This window comes from Xyrauchen texanus, chromosome 23, assembly GCF_025860055.1.
Source record: "Xyrauchen texanus isolate HMW12.3.18 chromosome 23, RBS_HiC_50CHRs, whole genome shotgun sequence".
In the NCBI taxonomy this organism is placed as follows: domain Eukaryota; kingdom Metazoa; phylum Chordata; class Actinopteri; order Cypriniformes; family Catostomidae; genus Xyrauchen; species Xyrauchen texanus.
Genome location: NC_068298.1, coordinates 13,652,164 through 13,675,437, shown reverse-complemented (window position 1 = coordinate 13,675,437; position 23,274 = coordinate 13,652,164). Strand labels below are relative to the sequence as shown.

Genomic DNA, 23,274 nt, shown 5'->3' with positions numbered 1-23,274 from the left:
CTGGTAATCTGAACTAAGTTTAGACAAGCTGAACACACAGGCACAAATCAAATATGTGCATGGCTCGTATATGCACATGACTCTAGTGAAGAGTGTTTATGCATAATATTGATGAGATTTGTTTATACTAGGTGAGATTTAACATAAAGCACATCATTTTGATTAGTTCATAACACCTTTATCTTGGATTGGAAGCACTCTCTAAGGAGTCTCAGGAAGGTAGTCCATTTATACTTTTATTCATGATATGCAAAAGCATATTCTTGTTCAGAGATTTTTTTTGTTTTCAAACATGAGGTACTGTCTGTTAAAGACATTTTAAAGTCTACCGCTGTACCCATACAAAATAATGTAAAACAGACAAACAAAACATAAAACTGCATACAAATGTATATTTTTCTAGTTGCAATCTGCTATCACAAATGAACTAGGTCTAATAATACTAATATTAGGTGCATGTCAGTTCTGAGGTATTTGATTTCAGGAGACACATGAAGAACTGAAATACTGTGTTCATACTGTGAGCATCCATGTATTTTCAGTTGTGTGGTTATACATCAAACAGTGACGGATCTTCCTGACAAGCTCTGCTTAGTCCTCAGCCATTGAAAAACTGTAATCCTCAATAAAAGAGTCTATCAAGTGTGGTTAACTGTGCGAGTGCTACTGCTAAGGCTATATCATAACCCAGGTGCTGCTAAAATTACTTTGCTTACACTGTGTGCCTGTTCTTGCCCACTATATTTAAAAGTTAGAGGATTAATTCATTACGATTCAACTCTTTATTTATAAAGTGTTACAGGGCAGAACATGCAGATTTTCATGTGAATGTTGTATTTGAACTTGGGGATTTATTAGGAGATTAAGACCAAAATGATTTGCTTTGATGTTAATAAATTAGTATCAAACCTCTGGTCTCATGATGGTGTCAGACAGTGAGTAGTAAAGCAATGTTGCCTGGAAAGAAGACATGTATTTTAGAACTATCCATCAATTTGGGCATGTTTGGTTTTAGTAAGCTTTAAGACTGAATTTTTTAAATATCCCAGTGATTTACACTGAACTTCCAGCATTGATAATCTGAAAACAAAGATGTCAAGTTTGCATACTGTATACATTGTGATTGGTATTTCATACATCTACAGTATTTGCATACTGAAAACACTTTAAGTAAAATAATTTTTAAGGAATAAGGGCCATTACTGGGTTGGTACCCTCAAGGGGACATTTTATGCACTTCATTTTGGGTATAGAATTGTAGTGTATGTGCACCTTTAAAGGTACAATGTTTTCTTCAATAGAGAATTTTTTTAAATTAAAATAATAATAATCAAATAAAAAAATAATAAAAAAAAAATACATTTTGTGTCTTAGGGGTACACATATGTACCCTAAAAAGGGTAAAACCCAGTAATGGTTTTGTACCTTAAACATTAAATATATTATGTTCATGATAGCATACTACCATTCTACTTTTCCTATTTCTGTATTTATAATATGTATACTGTTCAAAGTATGCACATTTTCTGTGCTATGGAATACCCAGATGATCTTCTAACTTTGTCAAAATATTCAGTATACAACACAGCAAACTGCAGTATAGCGAATTGCTGTATGCTCACTAAAACGTTTACTGCTGCATAATGCATTCTGATCGACATTATATTTACAGAAAAACTAATATAAAAAAATAGGCAGCATACTTAAAGCACAGTATTCAATAAGTAGTGAGCTAGTATTCCATTCCACACATTGCTACAGTAATGGTGTATTACAGTATATGTTGATTTTCATACACAGCCGACAAAAACAGGAAATGTTGTGTCATGACAACTAAGTTTCTCTGATCCTAAACTTGCAGTTTTAATGCTATTCTTTTGCTGTAATTACTGGTATTTCCATTAGGAAATACATCAAATATAAATAAAGTTAAAATATGTAGTCTTTGTTGTGCTAGTATATTCAGTGTAAAATAGACAAGTTTGCTTCCCTTGCAATATTTCATTCTTTATAAATGTAACCCGCACACACACACACACAAGATGAGACAGTCACAATGTATATCAAAACTGCGTTTATTTGCAGGCAAACAAAAGTACAGCACGGAAAATCCAGAGGGAGAATGGTCAGGGTAGCGTAGGGTCAAAAGCCGGGGAATCAAAGAGAGTAAAGGGGGCAAATCCGGGAGAGTAGTCGAGGGGAGCGAGGGTCAAAGCCGGGGTAAACAGGATATAGAGAGGCGGGTAAACTTACAAAGGGAGTAGTCAGGGGTACTAGGGGAACGAGGAGCTGGCAAGCTAAGGGGGTAATCAAGAGGAGTTCAAGAGGGAATCAAAACTAGACGAGACTAGCGGGGGCAAAGACACAGGAAACTAAATACAATAACCAACAACCGTGAGACGAAAGGGTAGTGATATATATAGGGGCGAGTGCAGGTGTAAACCATGACAGGTGATGAGATGAGTGCAGATGACGCGAGTGCAGGTTGTCATAATGTTCTGGGGGATTGGAAACGCGTGAGGGACTCGAGGAAGGGAGATTGCCTACGAGCATGTGAGCGAGTAGGAGCAAAGTGGGCGTGAGGGCTCGAGCGAGCAAAAAGAGCGTGAAAAGCTTGAGGGGGCGGAGCGAGGGAGTGAGGTCGAGGGAGTGTGTGTGTGCGACGAAGCGGGGATGGGGCAGAGGAGCGGGGTTCGTGACAATAAAGCTTATTTGCAAACCACACAAAGTCTAAAAACAGCAGATACAGTGTATAACTTGTGGATCATATCTGGCAGAGGACTTGAATTTGATCCAAGAGAAACAAAATAAAAATAAAATTAAAAAAACTTGTTTTTGCTCTGTATATGTTTGCAAAAATATGCGACAGTCTGGCTTGAAGTTTCTCAATTCACTGGTCCCATAGCTGTCACAAGCCAAATATCCCTTTTTAAGCCCTGAATATGATAAATGTACAGTGCAGTCCTTTGATTGCATGGCTGAGGCAGCCGCTAAATTATATTGCTCAGTTTGAGGGCTCAGAGTTGCCTAAGGCTCTTAAATTGCTAATGATCAACTGTGAAGAAGTGCTTTGATAGCAGTGCCAGGGGACTCTGAGGCAGATACACTGTTGTGAGTTGAGAGCCCGCACTTCACATTGGAAACCCTGTACCATTTCTCTTTCTAATATAAGGGGATGTCTAAAATTTGAGCAGGAAGAAAAACCTAATACAACTGAATGGCTGCATCTAAATTCCCTTTCTTTCATATAGTATGTTCTGAATCTCATAATCATGATCTTAGTTATTGACCACTGATGAAGTAGAATTTCTTTAGGTATGCAGGTGTGTAGTGTAAAAACATTCACGGACATAGTACATCCATTTTTCCCCATGACTGCTAACAACAACCACAAAAGCAATTTACTCAAATTTTAAGCAAGTTGTTGTTTTTAAAGGCATGTTCAGGTTTCAATACAAGGTAGGCCCAGTTGAAAGCATTTGTAGCATAATGTTGACTGTCACAGTAAACCATTTAGATTCAGCCCTCGTTTATTGGGGGAAAGAAAGGCAGTTACAGTAAGGCTCATGCAACACAAGCATTAAAAACACAACACAATATAAATGTTAACATGATTTTAATTTAATACAATTTATGTTCTACATGATTTTAGTATGATCAAAACACCTACAGGTTTTACACTTTTCTGGTATTGCATCATCATGTCAACAAAGTTGTAATATTGGAAATAACTGTACCCTCATAAGATTAGTAAGTAATTTAATTAAACTAAAATCATGTTATCACATAAAATGTATACATCTTGTGACTATAGTTTTGAAATAAATTTTATTTTAACGTTTCTGAATTGGCCCCATTCACTTCCAATGTAAGTGCCTTACTGTAAATGCCATTTTTTTTTTTTATATAACAAATAAAATGATTGACGAGCTGAAATTATTATTTGTGGTAATCAAACTTATGCCACAAATGCTGTCCATTGAGATTGAACCTGGAACATTCCTTTAAAAAAACTATTTTGTACGATTTAATTTTCACTTGAAAAGAGCCACTTGGCTCATAGTTTATTTTTTTACTTTTAAAATCTATCATCTCACCAGCTCTCATGGCTTTATGGGATATATTAAAGTGTCCTCTGGTTGCATATTTCAGAATCTCAGCAGATGCTGTAGGTCATTTGATTATTGTTCGCCTACTGTTTAATGAATACTGATTTTATTTTAATTTTTTTGGACAACCTACTCATTTGACATACTGCTTTTGGCACAGTGTGCATAGGGATATTCAGATATAGGGAATGATTCGACCAACCCAAAGGCAGACATTCAGCACGCATAAGCATTGCAGCATTAAAAATTACACATCTGACAACTGTAACAGGCACTAACGCGTTACTCTGACTGTTTCATTGTAAACTAGGCTATTTCTAGGCCTGTAACATTCTTTATTTTATTCAGCTGTCATCACTCTGTTCTCACATTATGTGGTGCCACTACTGCTTAGATCTGGAGAGAGAAGGTTTTTGTGTTTTTAAGTGTGCAGCAAGATCAAAAACATGGAAGTCACATGATCAAAAGCATCCGATAATCCTCAAAAAACAGACATTTTTTTAATCCCACAGAGGAGAAAATGCGGGTCTTGTTGTTGTTTCCTTTATTTTTCAAATTTTTTGGTTTTTAAAAACAGCAAAATAATTCACAATTCATAATGGGAGACAACTAAATCAAGAGTGTGTGATGGGTGTGCAAATTATTTAACGTTCAGTGCTCTTGAGTGTCAGCCAGGAAGTAACAAGAATAAAGTCTCCTAGTGTGTGAGAGGAGAACGTTGCTGGGCCAAAGCATCCTCAGTGTGCCAGGCTGTGCCTGATTTTGCCTTGGGTGAACAGTCCTCTTGTTTGTGAGCACTAAATGGGAGTCGTCAGATATCGCGATGAGTCTGCCCCACCTGGTGTGTATAGGAGAAGACAAGTTAATGTGAGGACGTCAGCCCCTTACTTTAAGATTGCTTTTAAGATGAAAAGTACTTTGGTGCTCGCTCCTGCCAATTCTCAGCCTGAGGCTTTTTATCTCTTGAGGCAAACAGAATTATTTGTGGGTTATTTCAGGTTCTCTGTTGCCAGCACCATCAATATAGCATTTTTATCATACCGACAATAGGGGAAATTGATTAGCTCATTTGTCAGTGAAGTTGCATATACAATGTGTATTGTATCCCAGTCATTGTCTTTAGATTTCATAAGAAATGCATGCAAATGCACAACGATATTAGATTAGTAGTGATTAAATGTCCATGCATTATATTTAATCCCCTGCAAAACAATAATAAATGAACATGTTTACTATGTACTACTTTGTTTTGCTCAGCTAGAGAATGAAATGTGATTTTGAATGCAGCTAATCCTTTAAAAACACATTGCAAGCTCATTATGGCCTAAGGAGACAGTTTTGTGTGTGTGTGCGTGTGTGTGTGTGCGCATGTGTGTTTGTGTAAAAGCATGAGTGTGCTTCCTGCGGCTTGTATTGAACCAGGGGCTGAGAGCTGGGCCTGGGTTGAGGCACGGTTGCACGTTTCTTTGCCGCAGGAGGATGCCCTCGACGAGCAGACAGGGCATGGCCCATGGCGACAGGTTTGTGGTGGGGCAGGATGTGTGCGATGGCCTCCGTCTGATTTTTCACCGCGGAGAACTACTGGGCAAAGTTCCACCCTATCCACCTGTACCTGTGGGCCGCACTGCCGTCGAGGGTAGTGAGAGCGGATGAGCGAGGGGCTTTGTGACAAGTGGAGAGGGGTGCTCTCCATGCAGTCGTCAGCTCATCATTCACCTCCGGAAAGAAAGGGACCAGAGGGTGCATGGCTGTGAGCGGCGGGCAGACCTAAGGTACCAATCATCCAGCCGCGACAGCTGTGGGGAGGATGGAGGGTTCCAGTCCAACCCCATGCTTGCAGCGGCCTTGGCAAGCATGTCGGCCATCTGGGCATCAGCCTCAGCCTGGGCGTGCTGGCCGAAGGCGGTAGCCCAGACGAGTCATCCGCGTCCGATGCAGCGGGAGCTCATCCAGCTCGGGGGGCTCCAGAGGATAGGCAGGCTGGCTGTAAGGCGAGCCGCTGTTGCCTCGAGCCCAGACGGATGTCAACGAGCGTGCCGGGGGGCGGGTGGTTCGCGGGGGTGTACCTGGTGAAACCGAGCCCTCTGCCATCCCCAGATCTCCTCCATCACCAGCCGTGTCATCCTCAATCCCGTGGGAAGAAGGAGCGAAGTGGCGTTCCTTCGGTTGAAAGAAAGCTGTGACAGCAACTTTGCCATGGTCATGTTCTTGCGGTGAGAACATGAACCATCCACAAACGCTGCCTCGGTATGATCGCAGCCCAGACACAAGAGACAGCGCCTGTGACCGTCTGAAGCAGAGAGCACTCTACCGCATCCAGGAACTATACAGGGACGGAAAGGCATCTTTATAAAGACTCGTCCTGAAAAGGACGTTCATTATGTATTGCTCTTTAGAGAAAAATACTCTTTTAGAGAAAAATCACTCTTTTAACAAACAACTCTTTTAGTTTGCGCTGTCGAAGCGCCCAGGGGCAAACTGCACTGCCGTGCAGAGAAGGAGAAAGCCGCTGAAGTGTGCCGTTGATCCAACAGCAGATCGCTCAGTGGTAAGAGGAACAGGTGTGTGACTCACAGCTCCCTGCATACATGACCATTGGCTCCAAAGAACATTTCTGAATGAAACAGACGTATTTCCCCGCCTTTATACCCGTATGTCCCGGGGGCAGGACATTATACCCGTATGTCCCGGGGGCGGGACATGCAAATTCTGTCTGCCAATTTCTCATTGGCCTTTTTTCATAGATCAGAGTCGCTTCTTCGACACAACATCGAAGTGAGCGACAGACGGGGAACAGAAATTTTTTATGTAATTTATTTTATTCAGATCGCTGACAAAACTGAAATGAAACATTGACAATAAGTGTAGATGACGCACATGGCACATTTTACCTACGACAAACCCCGGAGGAAAACTACACAGCGTGCACACAAACAGACACACATGCACTAAGCAAAGACACTTGGAAACATCTTTATATTCACTGCCCTGCATTACCATAATAATGGAAGTGAACTGTTTCATTTTCATATAGCGAAAGGATTGAAGATCGGATTTATATCCGTTTGGGAGAGACACATTTATGTGGCCAAGTGTAAATTAAATGTGCTTATTTAACAGGATAGCAATTTGATCAGTAAAAACGTATGATGCGACCAAGTGTAAATACCCACTTAGGTGACACTTGATGTCCATTGTTATATATGGATCCTGAAGCAAAACCAATTTAGCACCAATCACTGGTACAGACTGATCCAGCAAACTCGATCCCAACACACCCGCCTCTACACCTGTCTTATTACAAAAGTCTAATTGAGACTTCTCCCAGCACTCAAGACCAGTCTAAAAGAAGAGGCTTCACACTGCTTAGCAAATGAGCACACTAGGAGCAAGAAGCTTCAGTGTCTTGATGTACTTGTGGGAGGCTGTCATTTCAAAGATCACCCATTTATAGCGATGGCATGTTGAGCATCAGTCAGCCTCAACACTGCTGGCAAGGAGATTACGGCTCTTTGAAGCCAAATGCTCTCTCTCTCTCTCTCTCTCTCTCTCTCTCTCTCTCTCTCTCTCTCTCTCTGTCTCTCTCTCATTTCTCTCTCATCATGACCATTTCAAGAGGAACATTCAGCAGAGTGAGGTGTAGAAATAATTTCTTGTTTTTTGGGAGGAACAGCAGAGGTTTCATATTAGCAATTTGGATTCCCGATAAAAACGTATATGTATCCGTGCTGTGAAGCAGAGATGTTACATGTAATAAGAAGGTATTTTCTGGTATTTTGTTTATTTGACTAACTTTGACAGGAAATATTTTTTTTAAAAAGCAACTCATCTGCAGTTATTTTAGAGTTAACCACCCTCTGTAATAACAGCAGGCCATTCAAGTCATCTGCTTTTACCGGTGTAGTTATGGAGAATTTGCATAGCCTAGGCTTTCAGTGCAACATATAATTTAGCTTCACAGCACAGAAAGGGCATTCCATCGAAACACACTGGGTCAACACTGCCTGATAATGGTGCGTGTGTGTACCTGTGAATGAATTAAGCCCCAGTGGCATGTGTGTGTCTGTCGTCCATGTCAGATTTTAATGGAATCATATATTATTTAAACATGCAGGACAAGTTAATACACTCCGCACACCATACCTGTCAGATTAAATAATTAAACGCAGCTGAGCCACACATTAAACAGAAAATAAAGAATTAACACAAATGCAATATTTCCTGAGAGATTTTGTTCACTGTACTATGCAGTAACTGAGGTCTCTCCAGCTAAAAACATGTTTAGTGAATGGTTGCATCTAAAATCTGTAGCTGACTCTATTGGGACGTTACGGGTTCAGACAGTGCATTGCATGTTTATTTGAAAAGAAAGCAAAAAGCATTGTTACAGTCATGCATTTAGAATGAAATGATTGAATGCATGACTGTAACAATGCTTAAATCGCTGATATTTTCACACTAAAATCATATTAATGCATACAGTAAAATACTTACATCTTGTTTCTGTATTTTTCAAAAGTGTGTATTTTAACATTTAGGGACTAGCTTCATTCGCTTTTGTTGCATCTTACTGTAACTGCAATTGTAGCTTTTTTTAATAAGTGTGGGACGAGTCCAAAGATTATTTTTTTTTTCAGTAGTAATCAATATTATGCCATAGATGCGTTTGATTGAGGTTAACTTGTATTGAACCAGTTAACTCTTTTTTTATTATTATTATTACATTTTTAATAAGTTAATATTAAGTAAAATAATATTAAAGATGCACTCAGTGATTTTTTGATGTCGAAGTGGCTTACCTTGGCTTACACTGACACCTAGTGGCGTGGATGCTGCATCATTCAAACACAGTAATTTTCAGTTACCAATGCCATTGTAGAAATTCACTATGCCCAGTAAGTCAGGATTAATTTAATACATGTGTCCAATAACCAGGCAGTTACTGAGATTAAGTGAGTAGTATTTAGCTGGTCATGCGATGCTAACATGGCTGCCTCCTGCCTCTAAAGAAGTAAAACTTTTTTAAATGAGGAGACAAATGACTGAGTGAGCCTTTCAGTAAACTTTTATATGTAATACAAATTCTTAATATGTTAAACACATTTTGAAGGTGAACAACTGTGTAATGTTTGCATTTATATATATATATTATTATAATTATTTTATTTTTTTCTGGATATCAAACCAATGATCTGCTAGCACCATATTCTACCAGTCGAACAACAGTGAATTGGACCCAATTAGCATTCAATAAATATAGCCATATTAGATCAATGGTAAAAATTATGTACCACATTAACCCATATTCCAATTTTGGGACAACTATTTTTAAATGTTATAGCGTACCAATATTTATTTCTTTTTATCATTGTTAATATTTTTACAGTGTTTCTTTCACTTTGTTTTTTTGTTATCTTTGTCAGTGGTAAGAACCTCCATTAGTGGCTTACATGACTAAGACAAATCAACACTTATAAAACCATGTGGCACAATTGACTTCAAATCCTACTCTTCTTAATGGAGAGCTAAACAGATGTTTCGATTTACCAAAGTAGAGCAGACACAGGTCAATGCGAATGATGCTGACAGCAGCTCTTCTGAATAAACATGTCCTCTGAGCTGCCCTTGCAACCAGGAAAATGTGTGCTTTATTAGTCTCCCCACACTTGACTTCCCGTGCCAGCGCCGCTCAGGTTACCATATCGTGTATTGTTTAAAACAAGCTCATTAAAGTAAAAACTGTCTCCAGGAGCACAAGAGCCAGGTTGAAGAGGAGAGGAGTGATTCCATATTTGATTGAATGCACAAAAAATGAATAGAATTATACAGCCCATGTCTCTAGTAAAAGTCTTGTCTTTGCAAGATGAGACCAAACCCTTTCTATTATCTCAGATGCCTAGGGCTGACCATGTAGTGTCTTTTACCAGCCAGCGGGTGTGAAGTAAGGTTACCACATTGAAGCTGACTAAGTGCTGATGAAATATATATGTTGAAGTCTGGACCGCTCAATGTTTTATCTCTCATGGTGATACCATAAGGAACCCATTATTAGTGTCAGAAAGCATTAGTCCTACAAAGAACAGATAAATGAATATGAGACAATGACTGGCAGCACCTGCTTGGAATCAACCGAGCATCCCAGAAGTATTAGGGAGAGATGTTTGTCCCCTGTTGCGAAGGCTTGACTGGTCCTCTACTGTTCCTCATATGTATGTGAGGTCACTTGAAGATGGTCACTTTCCCCTATGCTACCTTTGTCAGTGTGTAGAGGCCTTGCATCATGCATAATCACAAACAGCAGGACCATCTGTTGTTGCCTTGTTGACTTACCTACGTGCAACCTTTTTAGTATTGCTTTTCATGTATCGGCCTGATGTAGCAGCATATTTACAATATGGTAATAGGCTAATGAAATACTGTTTGAGATCTGGTACATATGTAATGAGGCCTGTGCTATCCTGGTGTTTTGAGTGGAGTGGACACAGGAATAGGTATTTCACTACCAGAAATTGATGAACTTAACCTTTATTCACTCAATTGGCATTTCTATTTCTTCTCAATAAGTGTTTGTAATAGGCCACTGTAACATGTTCTGTATAGTGTCTTTGTCTTTGACTCTTATTTTAAATGTATTTATTTTTATTTCATGTTCCTGTTTCATTGTCTTGTGTCATGTGATGTGATCCCCCGTTCCCTAATGTGATCCTCTCTTGTTTCATGTGTCTTGTTCTCATTGGTTTTATGTTCATGAGTCTTATTATCCTGTTATCAGTTCTGTTATGTCATTGGTTAATGTGTATATTGTCTTTTTATCTTGTTATTAGTTCAGTCTTGTGATTGGTTGTCTTGACTTTGTAAATAAATACTGAACTTGGGTTCTCACAACATCATAGTCTTCTCAATGTTACAGTCACTTTGTTCTGCCTTATTACAAAGCACATGCAATTTATAGCAAATACACTTGAATGCAACATTTGTTTTTCTAAGTACAACAACTAACAGATTAATTTGTTTTTCTTGCAGAACCAGAGCCAGACTCCAGATAAAACATTCCCTGTTGTCCCAGCCACGTGCCCACATAAGGTAAATCACTGTCTTACTAACGTTATTGTGTTTTCATTAAGCAGTAAAGTCTTCACATTGTTGCAAATCTCTGTTAAAAAATAGAACATATTTGGTGATCATGTATCAATGAACATTTTTCTAACAGACATGCTATTTTTCCTGTGAACATTTCATAATGTATTTTGTTTTTGCTTGTATAACATTTAAAGGGATAGCCCAACCCCCAAGGCTAACATTTATATAGGTTTGGAATGACATGAGGTTGAGTAAGTGATTTGAAGTAATCATTTTGGGATGAACTATTCCTTTACAAATAATTGTTATTTTATTGTTTTTGTACCTTATCTTTGATTGGAAACAAGGCCCTGAATTAAACCGTACTATTGCTACAAGATACATAATTATCTGTGATTTCATGCTTTTTTTTTTTTTTCTGAGGAGTTTATCAAAACACCGACAAGAATCAGCCATGTGCTTTGTGTGGACAAAGAAAAATACATTTTGTACTGAAAAGCCGTCTGCCTTTGCTTTTGAGCTTTTTGCCTGGCCACTGTGAGAAACACACAATGTGTTATATTGCAAAATCTCACACTATTGTCAGTCCACTAACCTCAAAATGTGGCAAAGTGCTCATGTCCTTTTCTGGTTGACTGGCTAGATCAAGAGTACTGACTTCAAAAAGTCAGTGAAAGACAGGCATCAGCACATCTGACAGCCTGTCTGCAAGTGGTCAAACTCCACAGTATTAAGTGTGCGACCCCTGATATACTGTGTGCCATCTAATGTGACTTGATCCTACAAGAGAAAAGCTGCAAACTATGTCTCCCTGCATTATCCAGAATCACACTGGTGCTCATTTTAAGATTTATGAAAAGGCAATCAACTTTGTCCTGAGCCTCTTGGCACACAACAGGGCTTTAATTGCTGACCTGTCCTTCACAAAAGCCTGTGCAGTTCATCCCTGTCGAGATCATCTCTAATAACATTTTGTATACAGTGCTGATGCGCTCGGACTTACCTGCTGGTTTATTTTGTCCTTGAAATATGGAGAGTGTTGCAATTCCCATGTTGATGTCAGCTCTCCTTAAATGCCACTGTTTTGTGATGGCGTTACAGTTTCCCTGCGACCAGCAGAACATAATATATCTTGTTGCCTCCCATTAGTATGTGTGATCTGCACAAACCAATATGCAAAGAGAGCAATGGAGTAACTTAGTGTGTCACTCAGCACAAAATGAAAGTGTAATGGCTTGGATATTATTTCTATAATAGGAATTCCATACAGTGTGGTACTAAGACCATTCCTATTTTCTTTGGTGGTATTGTATGCATTCACAATGAAAGCGAGCTAATGAACAGAGCTTTTAAAAGCCCAGTTATTAGACAGAAAGCAGAGGAGAAGAGAAAGATATAGGGAGAAAGAAAATGAGAGCGCAAGGCAGAGGGGGTGGAGAGAGCACTAAGTATACATAATTGCTGCTTGACACATTAGACAAATTCTGCTGTGCCAGGATTGGAGTGAAGATGATTAACGTGTCCGGTGGGCAACTTGGTCACCCAGGACTTCTTGTTTCCATAGCAATTGTACTCCAAAGGCCATACATTACATATTGGGATTCCCTGAGGCCTGAGCATTGTTAAATTCCCCAATAATGTCTTTCATTATGTGCTTTGTCCGCTCAGCGGTAATTCATTGCAGCCAGTGTTATTCACAGTAGGTCAATAGTGAAGTGGAGAGATTCCCAATTTCAGACTTGTTTTAAAATGTGAAGGATGGCACACCTTGGTACTTAACGTTGATGAAATGGCCCTGACTTGAGGGAAGTGATCATTTGTCTGGCATTAGTGTGGGCACATCTACTTCTGGAGATTCTATGGATGACCCCATCTGATATTGTGCAGGTATTTAAACTCTATTCATCAAGGCATTGAATAAACCCTAGCGGCTCTGTGGAATGCTGAGGTGCCATATCACAGAAGCCTCCCCGTTGAGATCGCAAAACAGATGGCAGATTGAGAGCAGAATTTGACCCTTCCCTCCCTGTGTGTGATGCATGCAGAACCCTGGCACAAGCCATCATCCAAGCATGGTGTGACCAACATTCCCCTTCATACAAACAGACACACAGGGTGCATTCAAAAGCTAAAAAATGCTGCCTTTGGAGGCTGTAAATGGAGGCAGAAAGGCCTCAAGGCACATCTGATTTAAGATATTTGCATCACACGGTCTACTGAGTGTGGTCAGTTTTTGATGGCAGCATACTGTAGACCCAGCCTTTGCTGACTGTGATCTCCCAAAATCCTTCATGTGAACATTCGCTTTTTGGTAAAATAAATAAATAAATAAGCATGGCATCTGAATGAGCAGGAAATATTTTATTAATGTCACTTATTTTTATGTATGACTCTATTTTGAGTGATTTAAGCATTGCAGTAACTAAATATTTGCTTTTATGTTTAATGCTCAGTTGGTGCCTTGGAAGGCTGTCTGAAACCAGCATCCTTACGAGGTGCCTTCATATGCAAAAATGGTTTATGTGAAGTCAGCAAGGCAATCGCCAGAGATTTTGATGCAGCCATGAGGGGTGTCATTGCACTCTCCATTTCCTCACTTTGAAATTCGCATCATGACTCCTCCACATTCCTACTGGAGTTGATATTTTGAACTTTGGAGAACCGGTGGTGACTAAGCACATCTTCAAAATGATTCATACCAGATAATAAATCGAAATCCTCCCAGCATTTCAACAACAGGCTAGTCATGTGGCAATTAAGCTTTGTAGCATGTAAAACTCAAGGCAGTGTGCTTTGCGTTAGGGGTCTCTGCTTACATATATACCTTTCTGGAGGGAGTGGGCGTGATCCTGGAAGACAAGCCACAAAATGCCTGAACCCACACGCGGCCCCAGCGTGATGCCTGGGGAAGTTTTGATGGACATCTGAAGACAAACATGTAGCAGCACTGGAAAAACTCACAATCTTAAAAAGGTCAGTTGTGACCTCTGGGTGCAGGGCTATGCTGAGCCTGTCACTAGCTAGCACAGCATGTTCATGTCAAACAGAGAAAAGGTACACCGCGCTGCAGGACTCTTGCGGTTTGTGTGTGCATGCATCTGTATTTAGGATATTTATAGCTTTTTTTTATTATTCATCTGTGGTGTGCTTTGTTTGTAGGATTAGTTCAGGTAAATATTGCTAAATTCACATGCTAATCTTGCTGTCATTACATGACTGTACCTTGTTGGTTTCCAGCTAGACCAATATAGCTATGCTGTTCACCAGCAAAAATTTGGTGAAGCTGGTTGACTAAGTCTTACTGGTTTAGCTAGCTAAGAAGCTTGCAGGAGACACCAGCACATCAAAATCCAAAACAGAACAAACTGTATTCTGGTGACAAGCTATGCTGTTTCTTTTTTCTTCAGGGTTGGTCCTGGACTTGGCTGTGTTCTCCTATGGTAATAACAAAAGCAGTGTTAATGTGGTGTCTTTAATTGGCAGATCGTTTTTATTTTTATTTTACAGCCATATTAATGTGTGGTCTGTGTACAGTGTACCACATTCATAGACTTGCCCCTCTGGCTGTGGTTGACCCAACTAATGAAGAGATGAAAGCAATAATGACCTTTGGAATTACAGTTGTAAATGCACTCAGATTGCATGATTTATTGCTTTAGAACAAGATTAATGAATGAATTTGTTTCGTTTTATACGCATTTTAATATTAATCAGTCATACTTTAAAAGAAGGCAGGAGTTAACCCCCGCCCCCACAATACTAGGAAACTTGGCACTTTTTCTCATCTTAGTTAAACCAATCAGGGGTTTTACTGCATGCTGTCTAATCAATTAAGCTAAATCTGTGTGCAGCCCTTTGATTTAGAATCATTTGTCAAATCAGTGGAGGTGGCAGTGTGCAGGTACCCAGGAGTCCAAGGTGCTTGACTCCTGTCCCCATGGAAATCCGCTCAGCGTTCAGATGCAGGCATTCCTGGTGTCCTCCATCCCGTTAATGGGGTGTCATTGTGAGCACTGGATTTAGTTCAGCTTGGGTCTAAAGGCTTTTTCCATGCATTAGCCTCCTGACTACATAGCTTAACCTCTTAATTTTTTGAAAGCTCTGCTTGGAATAAGCTCGATAATTTATAACGCAACACCATCCATTAGGATTCAAATGATTTGCTTTTTGCTGCTACTTGGTTATTGTGTCTAACGTTACATGATACAACAACCACCTTTATTGTAACATAGAAGCATCAAACATAATCTGGTTTTATACCATTATTGTGTATTTTGTGACAGGAAATGAAAAAATCATGAAGTATTCAGTTGGAGGTAATCTGCTGATTGTGCTGTATGGAGAAAAAGGCACTGAGGGGTCATTTAGTTCGTATTTTGAGCTTTTTAATAATGCTCTTATGTTTCTTTGTTCTTATGGCTCTCAGAGGAAATCCTGCAGAAAACTTCAGAATTCACCTAATTTTCTTCTGAAGCGAGTCTAATTTAAAACAGAGTCTTGATCTGGAGGAATGCTATTTTCCTGAGATGAAAAACTTAAATTGTGAAATAAGATATTAAGTTTTAATATTAGACATTTTATATTTTAAGTTAGAAATAAGACCTGCCATTCCTTGCTGGAAAAATATATATATTTTTAAACCAGCCTAAATTGGTTTCCTGGTATTTACTGGTTTAAGCTGGTTTCATTGTTTGGCCAAGTTGGACTTCAGCTAGCTAGTCGGTCAGCTTGTGTCCCAGCCTGGCTAGCTTAATAGTGCCCAAAACCCCTCTAAATCCAACCAGCAACTAAGAACAGCAAATAAACAATTTTTTCAGTCCTTATTCACCACATCATGCATCAATGTTGTTTAGCAAGTTTACATCGATGGAGCCATCTACTTTTTGTACTCATGAAAACATTCTATAGATCTTAATGTATTTTTGTAGGAACCACTGGATAGATTAGTTTCAAACAACAAATTGGGCACATTGAATCAAAAGGGGGGTCATAGAAAATTGGTACTGGACATCAAAATTCACTTGAAGTATACTGCATCAAGATAATGCTAGAGAGGATCCATTCCAATAATACTCATCTGATCTTCTATGCTGATCAAAGTCATGTCAAGTACTAAATATTTCAGTGAAAATGAAAAACTGTGTGTGTGTGTTACCATGGGAATAATTTCTGCGCTCTAATTTCGCTTTCCCTCTGTATTTAGTCTCAAAATAAGAAGTCTTCAGACAACGTAACATGCAATTAATCAATCATTTGGAATCCTGATTTGTTTATGGATCTGGATTTCATTATGTGTCTCATTCCTGTTTTGACAAGGAAGCCAATCTTCATATTTGAGGAAAAAAAACAACAACAACAAAAACATCAGGAGCCTTTATTGCTTATGCTCTATACACAGTTATGGCTATAAGGTATTCCCTCCAACATGGTATAATGATCCATCTGTGAAAGGTAGTCATTTTCCTCATGTAGGGTGAGATGGTAATGAGTCTGTGTCACAGGCACTAGGAATGGCGCTGTAGCTTTACAGTGGGTGGCTGATTGCAGGGAGCATGCAAGAATCTCCCATAAGCTTAAAAGCAAATTAATGCCACTCACCTTCATGCAACCTTTTCCTCCCTCTCTTCTTCATGCTATTATTCATGGGACTTTCACTGTCACGTTTGGCAATAATTTGTGTACTATACTTAAATGCATCACCAGTCCCATTCCAAGAGGTGTCAAACAGAAGAGACAAGGGAATATTTAAAGGTGATTTTTCTGGATTGATGAGTGAGTTTGGTTTTAAATAAGAAATGTATGATTTCCTGAAACCCATCGCTCTGGTCTTCAGATGGGAATTAACTTTTTTTTAAAAAGGTCTGGATGAAAATCAGATGGTAGGATAATCATTAAATTAATGTTAGTGCTCTGTGCAAAATAATGACTGCATAACACTGACTGGAATTTAAAAATTCTAGGAATACTTTGCCATTTTATTTAGAATTTGTATACGCTGGGAAGGAGACTTAAGCTGTGCTGTTCAAGAACAAAAAGAATATATAACTACCATATGACCTCATTAGATGGTGTTTCTCCAATCCAGAGCTATTGCTGTGATATGTCATTGTTAACATTCCCCATACAGCAGACACAAGAGTGGTTGATAATAAGGACTTAAGAAGACATTTGCTTGTAGTCTGTACTCCAAATTTCCATGCAGGATTGTAGTATACTGGGCTTGAATCAGTCAGGTCAGTCTTAATATAAACAAGCTCTGGAAGAAGTTAAGACTGAATTGAGTTCTAAAGAATTCTAGCACTGTACAATGTGACAACTAGGATGCCACAATTCTCAATATAGTATTGAACCGTTCGGTACGACATCCATGGTTCAATACGCAGTTGTGAATTTGATTTTGCGTTTAAATAGTTACTGTGCCTTTTATTTGGCTCTGTTTGTGTGTGCCTGTGAGTCTACGCACTGAGATGAGGAAACGCCTCCCCGAGTAAATATCCAATCACTATGCACTAAAGTTAGGGCCTGTTTAACCATGCTTGCAATGCTGTTGTCAGATTTCACACTTTAACATTACATAGGAATAGATAGCTAACCTAATTTATATTGCACTTTACATTCTGAATGAAGGCTACAGGTATGTTTATTTGAAATGGTCAATTTATGTTTACATGTATGTCTATTTTAAAAATTTTGGAATTCATGTGTTCCCCAGTTTGTATATGGTCTACCAGCAGCTGTGACCTGCCTGTGTTCATTTTTATATATATTTATTTTATATCATACAATACACAATGAATGTGTACAAGTGGATTCTTTTTTTTTGGCAACGTTGAGGTCGCGGTTTTCTTTCCTCAAGAGATAAAGCCAATTCAGCTGCCCCCCCATGCACCGCGCCTCCTTCCTATGGGATTGGGGCCGGTGCGGCTGGCGATGAAGCTGATTTGGTATCTACAGCGGGCTCGGTTTCGCCGGGTAAATACCCACGAACCACCTGCCCCCCAGTATGCTAGTTTGCTTCTGTTCGGGCTCGAGGTGAGAGCAGCTCGCCTCACGGCCAGTCTGTTTACTCCCTCAGACCCCGCGAGTTGGATGATGTTTCGCTGCTTCATCGGAGAACGTCACAGCGGTGTCTGATTCTGATGAATAGACTGTGCTGCCAACTCCGGGTCTGCTCGTCCAGTCTGAGCCTGACGTGGCAGATGTCTGTTATGTTTGCCAGGACCGCCGTGAGTGTGGGGTGGGACTGGAACCCTCAATCCCCCACTAAACCCTCACGGCTAGATGATTGGTTTCCCGGGTCAGGGCGTTGCTCACAGCCACATGCCCATACCGTTCCAGCGCGGGCCATGCTCAATCTGCTTGCCGAGGTCGTCCCCCTGCAGCTTCCAAACGTCATGCAGCTCCGCCTCAACCTGGGCCCAGCTCTCAGCGTCGAGCGCCCCGCAGGAAGTGTACGCCCCCCTTCTCCTGAACGTCCTTGAGGATCTGAAAGGCTCCCAAGCTTTCCTGAGACAGACGACCCAGGGAACGAAACGGTGGAGGTCTGGGAGGAAGACCTTCAGTTAAAGGTATCTTCTTTGCCGCAACCCCTTCGGGCTGCGGTTCCCACATTCTCAATTATAGAGCAATTTCCTCTTTCCATGGGTCACCTGGCCCGCAAATGCCATTCTCATCAACTCGGTGCCACAGTTCAACAGTCTCAGCACCCCGGACGTGGACCCCCCGCCTCCACACCCATGACTGCTGCCCTCTGTCCGGCCAGTTCGTCCGGCCGGTTCGGACGAGTCTATAGGACGCCTACACGGGACCCTCCAGCCGAGATGAAGGGTTTCTGCAGCCCTTCATCATACCCAAGAAAAGCGGAGGCTTACTACCGGTCATGGACTTGCGAGTTTTCAACCGGGTATTGCACAAACTACAGTTCTAAAGGCCCACGCAAAGACACATTCTAACTTGCGTCCGGCATCAAGATTAGTTCGCAGCTGAAGAACGAAAGGGCGCTTACTTCAATGCCTCTATCTTGCCTCGACACCAACTCTTTCTACTGTTCAGGTTAGACGGCCAGGCGTATCAGTACAAGGCCCTCCCCTTCGTCATGTCCCTGTCCCCTCGCATCTTCACGATGTTTTAAAGCATGCCAGTACAAACTAAGCTGCCATTTTACCTTTAAAGCTATCAATTCAAATTTTTAATTAATTTATTTTTATGTTATTTGTAAAATAAATATATACTGTTTTTCTTAATTTAAGTGTTTGTTTGTTTGTTTGTTTGTTTTTTGTACTATGTGAGGCAATAACATTTTAAATTTTTTTGACATTTTATTACGAAATTTAATGTGTACTTATATTTTTAAATATTACATATTTTTAGACATTAAGGCATGATTTTCTACAACTTTGTTCACTTGGGGCTTTCAAACATTTAAGACATAACTGTATGACTTCTGGAAAGCTACTTTGCATATTGTAAAATGCTGTTTCCAAGTAAAAATGACTTGACTGGATTAATATATTTATTAGAAGGTCAACTGCCCATATACCCCCTTTTTATTTTATTTTATTTGTTTTTTGTTATTTACCTTCCTCAGGCTGTACTGATCCTCTAAATAAGGTTCCTGTGAGTCGTGTCATGTTGTAATATTGTTTTGTTTTGTTGTTTTTTGTTTTTTTTTGGACACACACTGCCTTCTGTAAAATGTTGATACCTCTTAGCTCTCAGAATATAAAGCAATATCCTCCAAAGTCCAGGCTACACCACACAGCAAAAGCAAGTGCCAGGCAAGCAAAATACAAGCACATCCATCCCAGAACATTTTTGAAACATCAGATGTATGTAATACCCCTGCCATGTGCTTAGTGTGCCTAGAGTAGAAAATCCATAGTGAAAGGCCAATGTGGGAATCTTTTTATGAAGTGATTTGACTGCAAATGCCATTTTATGGCAGAATTTCCACTTTCATATTTTTTACACACTGATCCTTGTTTGGTGAATCACAACCCTAAAAAACATCCAAATGGGGTTTGATGTAGTTTACAAGTCACCTGCCCAAAAGCAGTGATTTACACATTTTCTCTGTTCGTATCCTTAGTTGTACTTTTTTTTTTTTTTTTTGCTGAAAGCTTTTTTTTATTACTTTAGTTTCATTTCATGTGAAGATAAAACAAATGACCTTGTCTTTCCGTTTGCAGCTTCATGAGTTGCAATCTCATCTTCCTGCTATTCAGGGACAGTTTTTCATGAAGACTGTGTGCAATCAAAGCACAAATTTCTCTGCTAGGCTGCCCCTCATTTGTACTATTGAAAGCCTCCAAACAGGCTTTTCTTGACAACTGCAATTATGGTTGTGTAGAAAAGAGCTCAAATTATGAGAAAATTCCTGTTTTGAGGCTTGGAAGGCCCATGAATGCTTGAATTGATGCACATGGATAACTGTTATTGAGTTAATTAGTCTGGGCTTATTAGGATCTCCCCTTCAGTGTTTTTCTCTCTGTATAAATAACTTAAGTCCACCATGGGTATGCATCTATTTCCCTCAGTTTAAAATCAATCCTGACAATCAATAACAATTGCTATATATGTTGGAGAAAGAAAGCCAAGTCAATTCCTTAAAGTGTATCAAAAGTGTAAATAAACACTTGAGAGTTTCATATCCAAAATAAGGGGGAAATGTAGCTTTAAACGGTATAGGTTACACCTAAGCATTCTGCTTTATATTTAGGCATTGTTAAATAATTTTAATTGCATCTTTACACTTTTTTTATAATGTGTATAATGTGCAGCCATGGAGAATAAACAGATGCGGATTTCATGGATATCTTTTAAGTAATATCACACTAGCAATCTTGCTGCTGTACTAAATATTACCTGTGGCACTGATTAGAGGACCATCTCTGACTGTTGTATAAAGTAATATAAATGGAGGATTTGCAATTTTTAATTAATTTGAATGGAAATGATATGATGCAGCAAAGCCTTTAATGTTTTCAAATGTAGAATCTACTTTGTTGGTGGATACCTCGTAGGGAATCATTTAAATAATAATTAAATTTTGCACAGCATAAAAAAGGGCACTAAATATGACCCCTGCAGATTCACTATGGTTGGTCATCGTATTTATGGAAACACTTGCATCCATATGGTGTCCATATGCTACAATATGATTCAGATGGAACCAGTGTGGGGTTCCCACTGTGTTCACAAACTTATCCAGCATCATTAATCAGTGTCACCATCAGGGGTCTTGCTTGCGAGGCAAGACCTATGTGACAGTAATAAGTGATCCTCCTCTTGTTCCAGCATGAGCCCTAATACTGTGGGCTTTACACACTATCGGCTGTGGACAATGCCAATGCCAATCTGAATGAATGGAAGTGTCAAGTCATTCAGTGAGAGAACAATCCAGACCATTAACAATTTAAATGTCATGCTGAGGATGCTAACAGTGAAGGTTGGTGCAGATATTAGCTCATCACTTTCCACATCATCCTTCTGCCAAAGCTCTGCACTTGTACGACCTTATGACTCTCTCTTTTCACATTGATCAGCAATGAGGGAAGCCAGGTGCATAGTGAGGCCACGTGTACACAGAGTTTTGACCTTAGACTCGATGAGGGATTTCAGGAAGCATTGAGGGTAGAGGGCAGGAGTTGTCAACTGATGGGAAGTTAAACATGGACTCAGGCTCCAAATGGGTTTTCTCTCAAGTCAAAAATAGTACCTTGCCCTCAGCTGCTGAATCTTTTCCCAGACACTCCAAGTTCTTCTTTTTATAGTAAAAAAATAAAGCAACATTCTCGTTGTTTAAAGCTAATATTTGAGTGACTTATTGACTCTATAAAAAGTAGCAGTAGCACTTTGATGAAAAATATCGATGTTTAATAGAGTGTTACATGTATTATTTATAATCATAAATCAGCCAAGTAATATAGTTCATTATCCTAAAGGTTGGTTGGTTAATTAAAATACTGTTGGATGTGTGGTCACACGTTTTAGCATTTTAAAGTAATTTTACAACACCTTCCGCCACAGCTCATCCAATCAGAGTTTACAAATTAATGCCTAAGCGATAATTCTATCAGGAAGACTAGTAGTAATCATCACATAATTTATTCATTTAAGCCATATCATGCTATCATAATCCAGCCTATGCTTTAAAAGTGCTGCACAGCTATCCTTCATCATTTCGATATGCTGTTATTGTTTTCACCCTCCAATCATCATGTTTAGATACCGACCTGCTATATGAGTAGCCTCCTCTCCCCAGACGTCATCATCTTCTGGTAGGATCTGATGATTTGAGCCAGATTCTGAGCACTGAACCGTAGGATGGGGCTTACGCCAAAGGGAACTATTCTCCCACTTTATTTGTATTATTCAAGACATTCCCAGAGTCCTTCTGGAAGGATTGGAACCATCTCTCACCTTTTTAAAACAATTGTTGGTTGTGATAGTGACCTCACTCTATGTATATCTAAAGTATAGCGTAAAACGCTATTTTAATAAATTATATGGAAATATCCCATTTCATCTTGTCCCTTTGCACTAATGTAATCAGTCAGATCTGATTATTAAGTTAGATCTTACAATGTAATTGAAGATGTCCTTTAACTCCACTTGCATTCAAGGGACAGCTTTAGAAAATTCACTTTGAATTTGGTTGAAAGTACCTGATTGAATTGTAATGCATAATTAAAGCAAGCAGGAAATCAATCCATTCCCCTTCTGAAGCTGAGTATTCAACACTCCCAAGCATCAAAAGCCAATTATGATGAACTTATTATCAGTTGTAATGGCAAGAAATGCCTGACTTGCCACCAAATCTTCAGCAATGCTTCTGTAGAGCAAAAAGCAAATTCTCAGGTTAGACATGTCATGCATTTTGCTGATGCACGTGTTTTCCATCTATTTCACAAAATAAAAGTGTCAGTTTACCCATATACCTCTGGGGGGAGGACTTGGCGTGCTCTCTTGATGAAGAACCAGATCAAACTGGTCTAATTTCCTATATGAATCCTCCAGAACTATTACCAGTGATCCCAACCTCTGCATAATGTGATGAGCACAGGGAACATTGATGAACTTTTTT

General features: G+C 39.5%; 1 protein-coding gene across 1 annotated transcript in view; it reads left to right on the top strand.

Annotated features, from left to right (window-relative positions):
- LOC127617337 (protocadherin-11 X-linked-like) overlaps window positions 1-23,274 on the top strand; it is a 233,656-nt gene that overhangs the window by 94,161 nt on the left and 116,221 nt on the right. Inside the window, exon 4 of the mRNA XM_052089326.1 lies at window positions 11,133-11,192. Coding sequence (XP_051945286.1) covers window positions 11,133-11,192 — 60 coding nt within the window. The remainder of the gene's footprint in view (window positions 1-11,132; window positions 11,193-23,274) is intronic.